This window comes from Platalea leucorodia (assembly GCF_965183815.1).
Source record: "Platalea leucorodia genome assembly, chromosome: 11".
NCBI classification, from domain to species: domain Eukaryota; kingdom Metazoa; phylum Chordata; class Aves; order Pelecaniformes; family Threskiornithidae; genus Platalea; species Platalea leucorodia.
Window position 1 is genome coordinate 20,461,551 of NC_138833.1, and position 15,784 is coordinate 20,477,334.

General features: G+C 42.5%; 1 protein-coding gene across 1 annotated transcript in view; it reads left to right on the top strand.

Annotated features, from left to right (window-relative positions):
- The window catches only part of SGCD (sarcoglycan delta), a gene marked incomplete at both ends in the record, with an annotated part of 130,720 nt that extends 117,868 nt beyond the window's left edge, over positions 1-12,852 (top strand). The window contains 2 exons of the mRNA XM_082323726.1: positions 10,852-10,975; positions 12,679-12,852. Coding sequence (XP_082179852.1) covers positions 10,852-10,975; positions 12,679-12,852 — 298 coding nt within the window. The remainder of the gene's footprint in view (positions 1-10,851; positions 10,976-12,678) is intronic.
- Between the last annotated feature and the right edge of the window lie 2,932 nt (positions 12,853-15,784).

A 15,784-nucleotide genomic window follows, 5' to 3' on the forward strand; every position in this document is an offset into this window, starting at 1 on the left:
GAAGTACTGATGATAATGACCACAGTATTTGCATAGCACTGCGCCCCTGCCAGTAATCCTCTCATTTGAGTATGTTGGGTTATCACAAGAAAGTGATTTCTCTGTCAGTGATGACATGCTGGTCTGCTCAGCAGGATTATTTAACACTCTGAAAAACAGAAGAATAAGATAAAAAATTTGCATTGTGCCGCTTTCTTCCAAAGTAGAGCAGAAGAGCAAACCATGAAAGTGGTGGAGAGTTGGCCCAAATTGACCCATTGGTCAACCAGTGACTGCACATGAAAGTCACCCCAAAGTAGAGCACTGTATAATGTCTATGTTAACAAATATTTTATGGGTTAATCTAGCAAGTTTTAGCTGACTCAAGTAGCATCTTTCCATGGGGTTTTATAATTTTAGGCCAACTCAAGTGGCTTTTGTCCTCCTGCCACCATCCAGAAGCCAGTATAAACCTCAGGAAAAAGCCCATTTAAGCCTCAGCTGTTACCTCCAGGCTATGATATAGCTGTCCCTCTCCCTGCTCCAATGGCTCAGGCTTGCTATGAGATGCAGTGGCCCCACAGACCTACTTTGTGATGTGTTCATCTCCTCCATGTTCCTGATGGCAGCACTCCGTTAGACATTAGGTAGCAAGTGGTGTCAGTGGCCCTGATGAAGAGCTGCAACGCTTTGTTTCTATTTCTTTTTCTCCTCCCTGGCTCGATGACAGTATGTCAAGATAATACCCAATCTTACCAGCCTCTTCTGTAATTCTGGTTGAAAGGGTTTCTTCCAATTTATGCCTTTTAATTAGAAGCTTTCAACCTGTAATTAGAAACTTACACCAGCCCAACCTTTGTTTCTGAAAAATGCATTTGTGGTTTAGGCAATTATGGTAACATAAAAAGTAATTATTTTTCTCCATGTGTGAAATGAGCGTGCTTATTAATGCACCCAAAAGGTGGAAGATTTTATTTTGTTTCAATTTGTTTTATTTTATTGCAGTAAGTTACATAACAAGATATATCAGACAAGCAAAAAAAAGGTGGATTAAGTAGTAGATCGGGCATAGCTAACTACCGAGTCTGTTACTTTGCCACACTGGGAGTGCAAAGAAGCTGTGGTCAGCAGGAGCAGAGGCATTGCCGTGCTGCAGCTCCAACCCCTCTGGTTAGCACACGCAGCCATGAGGGAATTTCCAGACCATTATTTGACCACTTTTGACCCAGACTACGTAACTTGTGGTGAGAGACCTTTGGTGGTGAGTGTTTTGTAATAAAAATAATTACAGGCTCTTAAGTTCCGGCTAGTGGCAGCGCTATGGCTTAGTTAGAGCTCAGCCTGCTCTGTGATAATGTTATTTATTGTCCCACTTCTGATCATGCCAGGAGAGGGGACATCTGTCCTTTGATTTTCCTCCAGCCAGCGCTGACTCTCTGCTTCTGTATTTCATAGTGTCTCATATGGCTGGTTCCTGGCAGAGATTATGCTAACATACAGGGCTATACTCTACAGGCTGAATCTTCTCAGTCCCACCTACAATTGCTGTGGTTTTATTAATCACGCCCGTGCTCTCAGCCGATAACACCTCTGCCAAGCGGTGCAAGGTGGCATTGTGCCTGCTCAGGATGCGGCCCCTGGCCACTCAGCATCTTCTTCTGGCCGCAGCCAGGCCCTGTTATGGGGAGGTTTCCCACCACGTGGCACACTAATGACTCTGGATGTTCCAGCTTATCAATTAAGGCTGAAAGATTGAGCACGGCAGGGCGGAGGTAATCCTGCAGACAGCTCTCCGCTCGGGTCTGTCGGGCACAGTAGGGATTCGGAGCAAGACCAATCTGCTCACAACCCACCGGGTGAGGAGAGTGAAGTTGCAGTCATCGCTACACTTAAAATAGGAATAATTCATTTTGCATCCCTGAATCCCTTCCCTGGCCACTTAAACACATCATCTTCTTAAACTACATCTGTATTTACCACACATCATTTTTTACTATCTCCCAATTTCTATGATAATTTCCTTCCTTGATTTATAAGCAGCAGAATTTCTTAATTATCCAGATGATTTTAATTTTCTCAGCCGTACCTCCACTTCGTTAAACATTAATCTCGTACTTTTTTCTTTGGCAATCTCTAGCCTTCACCACTTCTCCAGTTCATAATGAAGCTAGATCTCAATAGTATTACACAGTACTTTTTTCTCCCTAGATTAATTTGATATCTTCTGTTTGATCTCTGCTTTTGTCTTCTAAATACTATATTTGGCTTCTTGTAAACCATTCCAGAGATTCCTTAAAAAGTCAAAAAAAACCCCAAACCCAAACCCTAAAACATTTAGGACAGCTTTGCATAATTACATCTCCTTCAGCAATTCTCATGCTGTAGCATGGTGGGCAATCACAAAGAATTTACAATTGTATTTTGATTTGTCCATGTTTTTCTAATTTTACTGGGTTTTAGTGCTCTGAATAAGACTCAGCTAGTGCAAAGTCTACTGGAAGACTGCAGCAGGGGATTTGCAGTGTGCTGGGAGGAACTGCATGCTCAAACTTTTCCTCTTGCTGAGGAATGGCCTTTTTTTCAGAGGAAAATGAAAGCTGGTTCTCACCTGCTGCAAACCGGTACCGTACCTACAAACCCCTCTGGTTCCTCATTTGTCCAGACCCACTCAAATCTTCTTTGAATATTAGCTGAGCATCTTCCTAATGCTGGCTTTGACCCGCTTCATCATGGTTTCAAACCATTCCTGTTACTCAATTAGCCCCCCTCCCAGAGTTGTAGTCTCTGAAGATATATTAAGATATGTCCATTATATAGTCAGGAGAGTATTGTTTTAGCATAGGCTCTGTTTAGGAAAAGTTCACTAAACACAGTACCTGCAGCTCAAACTAGGCAAAATATATATAAACTGGTTCGTTTGGCACTAAGCTGAAGTTAGCAAAACCAGCAGCAGATTTATTACACTTCTTGTGATTAAGGACTTCTTTTTGTATTGCAGCTGTAAGAGTTCTATTTTAAAAAAGAAAAAAGGAAAGTTGTAAAATGAGATTTAAGGCATTAGCTTGAGATTGAATTAGCAGAGCTGTAGCAAGGAGAAACGGTCAGGACTTGATAGATGCAGCACACCAGGAGGGGAGGATGGAGCAAGCACACAGGTACCCACAAACACACACGCTCTCTCTCGCTCGTTCATTCATCCGTCAGCGACTGCAGCACTTGCAGAGTCCAAGCAGGACTATTCAGGCAGCATGTTCACTAGGTTCCCTATCCAAGGAAATATTAAAGCTTATGAATAGTTTTAAGCACAAAGGCAATTCATAGCATTTTCTCAATTCCTTTTTCTTTCTCTCGACTCACCTTTGTACAAAATCTCCTTAGCATCTGTGTTGCCCAAATACAGAGAAGCAAAGTTGTTGCACCCCTTGCCATTTGAACCAGACTTATCTCTGGCTCAATTAGAAAACTAATTTCCAATAAAGCATCATTAGACCTCAGCTCCTGTCAGGTCTCTGACAGATTTAACTGGATTTTCCCTAAGAATTAACCATGGTTTGTGGATGATAGCTGAAAGAATTTTCATTCATTGTCCACTAGATCATATTAGGAATTACATGAGGCTTTGGAACACCAGCCATAAAAATCTGTTTCAGAGTATGGCTGCAGTGGAATTGTCACTTATTAGATTTGCAGCATAAACACTGGAAACTGTATGATGATACATGCTCTCAAACTAAACAGTATTTACACTGATAGGCAGGATTTACAATTGGATGGCATGATAATAATATATCCTTGTTTACTTCTGTAATTAATGCTCCTAAAGAAAATATGCTGGAAACCTTCCATAAGCAAGATTTATTTCTGTTGATTGAGACTGTAATCAGATGTCCCCATTCAAACAGTAATTGGTGTGCTTCATTAAAATGTAATTGAAAACAAGATTTATGTCAATGCTAGGCAATAAACAACAGGGATACATATTTTCTTATTAGTGATGATCTCTTCTATAGGCTCTCAGGGTACTTGCTGCTTTTGTACTGTGCCATGTACCTCGTATTTTGTCAAAATCATGGTATCTTGAGACATTGTGCATTTTCCTCTTTTGATTTTAACCTCTCATTCAGATGCATCGAGGCCAGCTCCCTTGTTTGCTCTTTCCTGTTTTATATTAGGCTCGCTGTTGTTGCCATATTTTAGCTTATTTTGTTCTCATGAAATGGCAGTACCTTCCAGTAGGAAGGAAATCTAATGACAAAGGGTAGAGCTCAGGGCAAAGCCTGTTGCTCTTTGGGAGATGACAAGACTTTTCTTAAACTTATGATCAGTTGAGGTTTTCACCAGGTGAGTCCAGACCCAACCTGTTGTTCCTCCTCCCAAACTTTTCCTGTTCCAATACAAGCGAAGGTAAGACAAATTAAAAAAAAAAGTTTAAAAGCATTCTAGAAATAGAAACTAAGCATGGTTTCTTTGCAATTCAGTAAAAGCTAATTAACTTCCAGTTAATAGAAAAGTATTGTGTTTTCTTTTATGAATAGAACACACAAATAATGGAGGCAGAAGTATAAGTTGCTGCCAATGGATGATCCTATTGATTTCATTGAAACAAGGGAGTTTTAAAACTGAAAACAAATTTCAACCTGAGATACTGGTTCATTACTGCAAATTGATGGAGCTCTACGTTTACTTGCTAGCATAATTTACCAATTGTATGAGATGTAAGCAGGCACAGTGGTAATATTGGCTAATTTTATGCTCAATGTGAAATCTTATAGCTGGTCAGATGAATACCATAAGAAATAATTAGAGTCATTAGAAATAATGGGCTACAGCTGCAGTAATACATGCTCTGTTCTCAGTCCAGAGGTTTCTAAGCAAAATTAAATTAGCTCATGTTACCACACTGCTGCATCATATGCTCCTCACCTCCTGAGAGCAAACTTCTCTTTCCATTTCCATACTGCAAGCAAAGTTTGTGCCCCACACAGAAAAAAACCCTACGGGGGACAAGAAATTCTGAAGCTTTGGGCCATTCCTTGTAAAAAAATATAAAAAAATTTAAAAGTGGCAGGAATAGGTCCCCAGCTCAGGTTAACTCCTTTCACATGTTGAGGATCACCCCTCTACTGTGCTGCAGCCCTTGGTACCAGCCCTTCCTCGCGGAGGTGCAGATAACGTCACTGCCGTCCTGGTCCTTCTCCACGGGCTGATGGGCTCCAAGGAATCAGCCTGTATTTGCCCAGTCTGGTTTGCATCAATGCTGGACCCAGGCAAGTATTTTTCCCCCTGAACTATTTGCGTTAAACTTTATTTTTTTAAGGAAATTATGTCCACTTTATTGGAAGCATGTCAGCAGCCCCTAGCTGCTGGCGGTACTGCCTTCGCATCTGTAATATCCTCCCTTCTCCCCAAATTCAAAAGGCTGTTCATAGTAGTAAGGAAAATGATGTTTTATCCTGGACGGGGTGAGGAGAGGCACAAGAAGGAAATATAATCCATGCTGCTGGAGTGATTAATCTGACTGTTTATGATGAAGGAAATGAAAACTAGAAATCTGGGTAAGTAGTGATCTTTCCAAGAGAATGACTTTCACTGGAACCACAATAGAAACTCATGTGCTGACCTCCCTTAAATTATTGCTGAAGTTTTCAAAGCAAAGCAGGGATGGCACTGAAAATTTTGCTGTCTTGTTGATTCCCAGGAGCACAGAATTTCCAGCGACAGCAGGAGAGGGGTTCACTGCAAGATGAACACATGCCATCACCTCTCTTTAAAATGTGAGATGCTTCAGTGATAGCTTTGAGTAAAAGAGCTTAAAAGACACATTTAACACTGTCCTTTAAGCATGGTGAGCGGGAGAGAGGCTTCGCCTGCACACATCATCTCGCACATTGATATGCAGGCTGAGTGTGCTCGGTGGGGAGAACAAGACTAACAGTATTTTTGATGAAGGTGAGAGCCTAATATTGCAGCTTTGGAAAGATCAGTTATCCATCTGCCAGCCATCTATCTTTGGCTATGGTACTTACCTGGCCTCAGTTATTACAGTATGTAACCGCTTCACAACCACTAATATATTTATCTTCTCATCCTCCCCATGGAGTTGGGAAGTACTATTACCTCTGTTGCAGAACTAAGAACTGAGATTAAGGGTCAGATTTGTTATGGCATTTAGGTGCTCAATGGGATTTTTCAAAAGTATCTAACACCTGTTGCAATAAGCAGAACGTGGCTACTTTCATAGTTCTGAAAATCCTGTTACTTGTGTCTTTTCTTTTAAAATTTTGGGCTTACATGACACCCTGGGATCCGTAGGAGAGGTTCCCATGTTGTGGGTAGTCACCCAGACAGGAGGCTGTCTCTTCACCCGCCTACTGGGAGACTGTAGGTGGGCCAGGAGCGGTTTTATGGCAGTGGGAGGAAGTAGCTGACCTCGGTCCTGAATTAGCAAGCTGTAACTGTGGGTAGCGCTGAAATTGGGTTCAACAAGGCTCAGTGCCGGGTCCTGCACTTGGGTCACAGCAACCCCATGCAACGCTACAGGCTTGGGGAGGAGTGGCTGGAGAGCTGCCTGGCGGAAAAGGACCTGGGGGTGTTGGTTGGCAGCCAGCTGAACGTGAGCCAGCAGTGTGCTCAGGTGGCCAAGAGGGCCAATGGCATCCTGGTTTATATCAGGAATAGTGCAGCCAGCAGGACCAGGGAGGTGATGGTGCCCCTGTACTGGGCACTGGTGAGGCCGCACCTCAAATTCTGTGTTCAGTGTTGGGCCCCTCACTCCAAGGACATCGAGGTGCTGGAGCGTGTCCAGAGAAGGGCAACGAAGCTGGCAAAGGGTCTGGAGCACAAGGCTGGTGAGGAGCGGCTGAGGAAGCTGGGGTTGTTTAGTCTGGAGAAGAGGAGGCTGAGGGGAGACCTTACCACTCTCTGCAACTGCCTGAGAGGAGGCTGGAGCCGGGGGGGGTCGGTCTCTCCCAAGTAACAAGTGATAGGACAAGAGGTAATGGGCTCAAGTTGTGCCAGGGGAGATTTAGATTAGATATTAGGAAAAATTTCTTCACTGAGAGAGTGGTTAGGCATTGGAACAGACTGCCCAGGGAAGTGGTGCAATCACAGTCCCTGGAAGTATTCAGAAAAGGTGTGGATGTGGTGCTTAGGGACATGGTTTAGAGGTGGACCGGGCAGTTAGGTTAACAGGTTGGACTCGATGATTTTAAAGGTCCTTTCCAACCTTAACAATTCTATGATTATGTGATTCTATGATTTACCTACCTTGCTCAGCTCTGTGAGAGAGGTCAGAATCCAGTCCTGGAAACACTGGACCAAAAATAAGCAGCACCCATGGTTACTAAAAAGGGCTTATGTGCCAGTTGCTGGGATGGAAAATTCAAGAGCAGGAGCAAATAATGAAACAATCTATATTCATGCAGCTGCCTTTCCAGCCTACTGCTGTAAGTACAGGCTTACACCTAACTGGGAGATGTGAATCCTACTAAAAGCTCCAGAGTATCACACTGGAAAACAAATGTTGATTTTGAACAAATTATCTGTTCATTGCTAAATCATTTTCTTTCATTATTAGTCTCCAAATTGGTTCTTCTCTGGAAGACAGAATTAGGTTTAAAAGCAGAGTGTCTCTTAAACACTTGCTTCAAATGAAAGTATTCGGTAAACATTACTCAAACCCCCTAGAGCATAAACTCTTCAACTGCTTTCTCTTGCTTTGCATAGATTTTTCAGATCCTGGTTTAAAGAGAGGTGTCTCAGGGATTCATTCAGGATATCAGAAAATGATAAAATTAAATCCCTTACAATCATTTGCCCCTCAAATGCCAAGGAAAATTTTATTAAGACCTTTCTGTCCTCATTTACAGTAGCATAAATTGGGACAAAAGTCCCATGCAAACAGATGGAGTTATGCCAATATCAAATGTGTAAGAGAGAGAAGAGTCAAACTGCAAACCCACGGCACAAGTACAAAACCACGTGGGCTGCGAGCCCAAGTTTCTCATCATTGGAAGAGCTATATTTTGCTGTTATAGTACTTGCACTCATTTCCATAGTTTTAAGGTTCTAAAAAAAAAAAAACAAACCTGGGCTTCAAAATTGTATTTTTTAGCACTAAAGGGATGGGTTTTGGTTAATTCAGCATGTCAGCAAGATTGCAGCTGTCTGAGCTCGTGATTTAGGATGACAGAGTGGGGATCAGCTCAGCTAACTTTAAAAAACACGCATGGTGCTGCAGGGAGAGGAGCGGGTTACCGAGCAGCAGCAGAGCCCCAGTGTTCTGTGCTTGTCCCACGTTACACCATGGACTATCGGGAGGTGCTCGAGGGGGTCATTTGTGCCTCCATGAGGCAAGAAGCTCCGTAGGGACTGGGACGTGTCTAATTGCATGGGTTTTCATCAGTGTTTGTAAGATGCTGTCATCCTGCCTGTAGGTTTTCATTGGGTGGAGGAGGGAGAACAACTCAGTCACTTTGTTAGATATGAAAAGAGAATAAAACTTTGGGACAATGTTATCTAATAGACTCCCAGGTACTTGGTAGCTTGTTCAAAGCATGAATTTAACTCGGTTTGATGTTATGGGGACCTGTGTGCACAGGGGAGGATACACAAGAAGATGATCCTTCTTGATCCCCCCCACGATGGGAAGACATTCACCGATTTCCCAGCTCTCCACACTCTCCAGTAAAGCACCAGTGCGCGACTGGGAGGCTGCTCCGGTACAGGGCAGGAACTGAGAGCTGCTACTGCTGAAAATGAATGCGTTTGCACTGTGGTGTCTAAACACTGTTTTGCACTTACAAGATTTATTTCTCAGTGGGAAGAAGAGCTACAAGATTAACAGATGAACAAATATATTGAGACAGCCAGGACATCAAAGAAATTGAAGAGTCACCAAGATGTCGGAGAGCTGAAGAGTCACCTGGCCAAGGTTCTTAGGAATTATTTTATCCCCAGATTAGCTCAGCTGTCTTGGGGTTTGGACACATCCTCTGGTGATTTTAGCTACAGTGACTTAAGACATTACTGGCCTCAGCTCTCCGCTTCTCCTTCAGAGGATCCTGCCTCTGGAGCAGAGGCCACAGGAGGGAATATGTGCCTGCGTCCCAGATCTCAGATCCTGGGGGCTTAGTGCAAGCAGAGCCTCCTTCATTTTTCGGGGTAGATACCAGCTTGTGAGCTGCACCACCAAGGATGAGAGCGTACAGTATCCCTGGGCAGAAACCTCCAGGGAAAATGTGGGGCAGACAGCATGTTAAGCCACCGTAATGAAAGCCACCAGAGTGCATGTGCCAGAGCCCTAAGGCTGTGTGCTGTGGCTATTTTTACCATAAAGAAATTCTAACAGATATTGGAAAGGCAGTTATTGCAATTGGAAGGTCAGAGGGAATCATATCCCAGGTAGCACTATTTAATATCAATCGTTCTTTGCAAACTTTTTCTCCTCCATGCAATCTGCAATTCAATCAGGGAAAAAAAAAAAGTGAGCAGCAGCAGCAGTCTTAACCTTAGGTTCCTCGTACAGGAACCAGCCAAGGGGTGATACCAGTGGAGGGATCAGAAGGTTTATGTGAGATGTGGCTTCCCTGCAGAGAGCAAACAAAAAGCAGCTCAGAAAGATTGCGCAGAGGCTGCTAACCATGAGACCATGCTCCTTCCTTGGGCTGCGTATGCCTCAGTTCTTCCTTGAAATTTAGATTTAGTTGAGTCAGCCAGGAAATTACAGATGAGTTTGGGGTCTTGAGGGAAGGGTGTTTGAAAAGCAGCAATATGAAGACACCAACAAGAGGGAAAGTCATAACTTGAAAAGTGCCACACAGAGGGAACTGTGCCTTTGCTTTATTGAACTGTTGGCTGCAATAAATACAGCCGAATTCCCTCAGTCTCCCGTAATGTTGTCTCAGTACCAGCAGGAGTCCATTTAAGAATACACTTACTTGCACAAATGATTATATATGAAGAGTAGAGAAATAGCTGAAGTGCCACTGCAGTAATGCAAGCAAATCCTAAAAGCTGCCCAAGTAAGCTCGGTGGTTGTGTGTGCCCTTGTGCTTCGGTGTTGTCAGTGCTGCCTGCCCAAAGCACTCGAAGCAAAGGAGCTTCTGTTCCAGGCTGCCTGCCTGCTTCACCTGGGGAGATCATAGGCTAGATTTTGTGATGGTACAGTAAATAAATGGTGATAAAATCAACTAAGAGGATATTCCCAGAGAGGGAGAATTGTTTTTTATTATCATTTTCAATGCAGAAAGTAATAAGACACTGAAGAGACAATAAAGAGACAAGTTTAATGCAAGACCTATGAATGGATAATCAGCAAGGAAGACTGAACCTTGCGCTTCTACATCTTACAGCATTAACCCCAATTGCCTGAACTAAAAGGTTTGGTTGTGTTAGCCAGTGCTATAACAGGGTTGTCAGATCCCTGTGTGGTGTATCCACGGTTAGGAGGGGTCGAAGTACTGCACAAGGGGGCCTGGCTGTGAGCAGTGGGGTATGAGCATAGCAGTGGAGATCAGGAATTTTGGGGGTTTCAGCCTTTTTTTTTTTTTTCATTGATTTCCTTATGCCCTTAAACCCTTCCGAACCTCACATCTTGCATATGAGCAAGTTGATCATGGGCTAAACTCTTGCATCTTGTCTCAGCATTTACAGCATAGCAACATTGATGTGAAATGTTAGCAGATTGGATTTGTGATGTGTTTTACCACACTATGCATGAATTCTTTCCACTGACTAAACCAGGCATGGATCTGAATGTAAGCAGGTCCTAAGTTGCCGTGCAATGGGCAGTCAGGCTGTGCAAGACAACAGCCTGAGATTAAGCGTGAATATTCAACCCACTGAGCTCTGTAACTCCCCTTTCTGTTATAGACTGGAGTCACCTACGCGCGCGCTGGTGATGGAGGCTCCAAAAGGCATCGAGATCAACGCCGAGGCTGGCAGCTTGAAAGCCACATGCAGGACAGAGCTCAGGCTGGAATCCAAAGACGGAGAGGTAAGCAAAGGACGTCAAGCCCTGCAGCAAAAACAAACCAAGCCACAGATCTGCAGATTTGTAGCCTTCTGCGTCACTGAGCCGCTCCATTTGAAATACTAGTGTGAAGGCACTGGTGAAGCAGGCCTTCCTAGCTAAGTTTCTGCTAGCAGTGATTGAACATATCATATGCAAACGAGCCTCGCTCTGTGGCAAAGGCTGATTCATTATTTTTTAAGTGCTTGGATAATAGCATCTGTTGTTCAAGCAGATTTATGCGGCTGTAAAATACACAGTGCTCCTAAGTTCTTTGTTTCCTTGTCACTTTAAAACAAGATTTACTTGGCCAACATAATTAAATCTTTTATCATACATTTTTCTATAAGAAGAGCTTAATTCATCGTTATTGATCTGAAAAGCTTTTGTAGCTGATGATTTCATTTTGGAAAGAAAGGGAACATTAGGAGACACAGGTTGTTGCACTGGGGAAACTTCCAAAGAGGAAGAGAGAATAACTAAAACTGATAACAAAGAACAAAAGTAAAATAGGTGTTGAGTTAAGCCTCTCCTGGTGTCTCAAAAATACACGAGCACATGGTTCTTATCTCTTCTTCCTCCTGCAATGATGGAAGACACCGAAGGATGTGGCTGAGGAGCTCCCGTTGGGGAACCCACTGAGAGCCTCCACAGGAGGAGCTTCCCATTCCCCAGCAAACCTCCTGGCAGCAGGGCTCCAACATAAGCTAACGTTTTCCTATCTTAGTGTCAGGTGTAATAAATAGCATGGGATTTTTATTGCAATTCCTGTTATTTTTAAACATTTGCATTTTAAGACATTCCAAACCCAGACCAGGGGTGTTAAAAAAAAAAAAAAAGAACAAAAAACCAAAATACAAAACAAAAACCAACCCCTACCTAATGTACTACAATTGAAATCCAAGGTATTTCACTACTGCAAGCAGTGCAAGCCTTAATGTTTGAAACGCTAATTTAAAATGCATATATTGACCTGCCTCTTTCGGGAGATTAGATGGTTGGATACTAAAACTGAAGTGGAGACTCTTACTGTAATTGCAAGATAGGAGCAAATACTGTCAGTCGCCCTGTAATATTCTGGTGTGCAGGTGTCTTACTGTGCTCTTCTTGGTAATGTTAGAGCACTCCCTTGTAGCTGCCACGTGTCTAAGAGCTGCCACATGTTCAGTTTTATGTTCTGTTTTATAAGGAGAAATTCAGGTCTGTTGCAGCATTTAAGTTATTTTTAATATACATAAAAGTGTTATATGTATACATGAAATATACATAAAAGTCAGAGGTATGAGCCTGTAAGCGTAACTGGCAATGGGATCACTCACAGTGCCAGAAGTCCCGGTGGAGGAGCCGAGTCGTTGCATAGATGTGAACCATACGCGCTCCCCACCTACCAGTGGGGTACCTCCAGTTGGGTTAACCCAAGCACGGTGGTGCCCCAGGAAGCTACAAGCCAAGAAAACATGGTGGGTAGATTAGCAAAAACAAACTGGAGGTCTCAGGTGGCTCATGGTAAAGGCAGATCATACGCTCACCCAGATTTGCATCAGACTTTCTATCTCAATACACTTGCCTACCCAGCTTTTGTAGCAGCTGAGTTGTCCAAAGGAAGCATCTTTAAACACAAGATCAAAAATAACATCTCTCCACTAATTCTCTCTCTTTCTCTCTCTCTCCCCCACCTCCGACTTCAGATAACGTTGAATTCTGCAAAAATCAAACTACCTAACTTGCCTCAAGGATCTTCCTCTTCTGCAGGGTCCAGGCAAAAAGTCTACGAGCTCTGTGTGTGTCCCAATGGGAGGTTGTTTCTGTCTCAGGCAGACACTAGGTCAACCTGCCAGATAAATACAAGCGTCTGCCTTTGAGAGACAATTTGCAGTGGGGCATCGCAGGCAGCACAAAAGCCAGTTCTGGTCTCACAGATTGCAGCTGCCAACTATTTTTACTAGAACACAGAAAGCCTATCAAAGACTTTTTTTGTGTGTGCGCGCGCGTGTGTGTGAATATATATATAAAAATATATATATAAAATATATATATATCCTCTGTGTAAAATGGTGTTTCAGTACAAGGAATCCCAGGGTGACCCTGTTACATTTGTGTAGCATTTCTCTTCCCCACACCAAAATTTACTGGTACAATCTGCTGAATTGGACTTGATGCTCCCCTGGACCCTTCCGTATTAATATAGTCTAATGATCACCCCTCGTTTTTGATCATGTTCTCAGAGCAAGGGGATTGCTGGCTGGGCAAGACCGTGGAATCGATGTAGATCCACCAACATAGAAAAGGAAAAGAAGCATCTCTGATTATTTTTGCACCATTAAATCGGTGGCATGAAAAAAAAAAACCACAAACCAACAAAATAGCCAGTAGTGGTGCTGTGCTCTAGAGTGATCCAAGATACCTGAGGTTAAGTTGCATTCTTTAATTTTCACCTGAAGCATGACTCCCTGGTTGGGAGACATGGATTGCACTTGGCCAGCAGAAAAGTCCAGATCTTGCTGGAATAATCATGTATTTTTCTGGAGGGGTTTGAGACTTGGCTGTGCATGGCCTTGTGCTACTCAGATGTGATGCATCAGCTCTAATCCTAACTTGACGTTATCTCTGTGCTAACAAAACTGGCAATGCATTTAGTTCCTGGAAGGAAGAAAATTGTGAAAGTTGGACTACATAGAAAAATCCAGAACTTCCTTAGTTAACAGGTGTCCTGGATCACCCTACACTCTCCGTTTGCACCTTTAATTTTTAAAAGATTTAAGATACCATGTGAAGGCGTGAAGATTTAAGATTTGAACATTACCTATCAAAACCTATAGAAACGGAGAAAATTATCTAGTCTACCCATAGATACAGAGAAATTCATACCAATTAGATGTGTATTGTCAAGGCTATGCCAGAATTTTTGTCATCTTTCCTTTTCAGGATATAGAGTTCAAGGTCACTTGGATTTGGTGAAGACTGCAAATATCAGAGATGCTGACAATGATTTAAAGATTGTGACAAAACCAGATTACTGGAAAGCTTTGGGTGCTGGTTCCTCTAGAATTTGAGCCCCAAAAACTCTGTGGTTGAATCTCTTAATGGGTTCATTTTTCTTTATTTAAGTCCAGGAGTCACTTACGGGCAGGATAAAATGTGAAATCTGATCTGGTAACATTACTTCCACAGTTCAAGTTCTGAAAAATAATGAGAAGAGCCCAGATAGTTGAATTCTGACCCATAACTGCATCCACATGCATGTAAAAATCCTTGAAAAACAAATGTACTAATTACTGCTAAAGTGTCCAAGTTGCAGTAAATCTCACGAGGACAGCAAGGTTTCTAAGCCACTGAGATGCTTTTGAAAATATTACCTCATGGGCAAATATGGTAGATCTGTGCCCATCCCTAGTGATATCTAAGTAAAGCTGGTATTCTTCAAGTGATCTTCAAGAAAAAAATGTACAGAAATGGCAGAAATATTCAGAAATAATTTAGCCCATTCCTTTTTACAGATTTCCACGTATTTTCTTGTGGTCTGGAGAGTACCAGGGTTTGATTTTTTTTTTTTTTTTAAATGAACAATTCTGGCTTAATCCAAAACTAGCTGGACTCAAAGGAAAGATTTCTATGAAGTTTAGATTAGATGTGTTGCTGCCTAACAAAGCAATGCTCCCATAAAAATTATTCCTGAAAGAGGATTACATGATCTACTTTTATTTCAGTAATGTTTTCCGATTAATTAACGAACTCAAACTATTTGTTAATGAATGATTCTTGTAATTATTATGTCTTGAGTCAACATTTGAATGCAAAGGGTCACCCAGGATAACAATTGTATTGGGACACAGGACTATACCATCTCTGTTCAAAGAGGGGAATTGTGCCTATGCCTTAAGTCAATGCACTCAGCAAGGAGAAGCACATCATATTTATCTTGTTATTAAAACTAGTTTATTTGGGGGGAGGGACAGGAGATGTCTTGGGAACTGGTTGTGCAACTTAAAACAGATATTAATGAAATGCATTAAGACTGTAGGGGCACCTAGAGTGATACAGACTTTTTTCTTACCATGTTAAATATAGCAAAATACTGTGTACGTTACCTCTGGGACCACAACTGAAGTCCCATTCATAGTCCTACATTTACTGTAGAGTTTTTTTCCCTGTTTCACTTAATACTGATCACAAACCTCATAGCAAGCATGGCCCAATTCATAAACAAATCCCGTGTGAGCAATTGTGAAGACACGTGCTGCAGGAAGAGTACCCTGTACAGAAAATGAGTTGCATTAACCTCCTCATCCCCGAGAGTATTAATGCTGGTGAGAAAGGCAGGGCTGGACGCAGGGACTGACCCAGCAGGGACGCTGCATCCTGATTCCCATGCTCTGCTCCCGACAGGCTGGGGGCTCAGTCCTCATCCCTGTGCACCCTCTGGCTGCTCTGCTAAGGATTTCCATCTCAACAAATTAATTTTGAGTGGCTGGTCTTCTCAGCTAGGCTCTTGGACGAGGTTGTCACCTTCTCATATAACGAAGGCCACGAAACTACTTAAGGACATTCAGCCATTTAGTTTGGTATGAATTTGTATGGGGGAGCTGTTAGGGAACAACCTTACACATCTGTGCCATCACTGCAGACGCTTCTCTGAGGTGAACAAAGGGTATCTTAATTATGTCTATGTAAAGGAATTCTAGTTGCTTCAATGTATTTTACAATCATGTTTCCATCTTAAAAAGCATAAAATGATATGCTGTGTTGAAAGATGAGGAATTGTTGCTAGAGAGATTGACCCCATATGGAGACTTG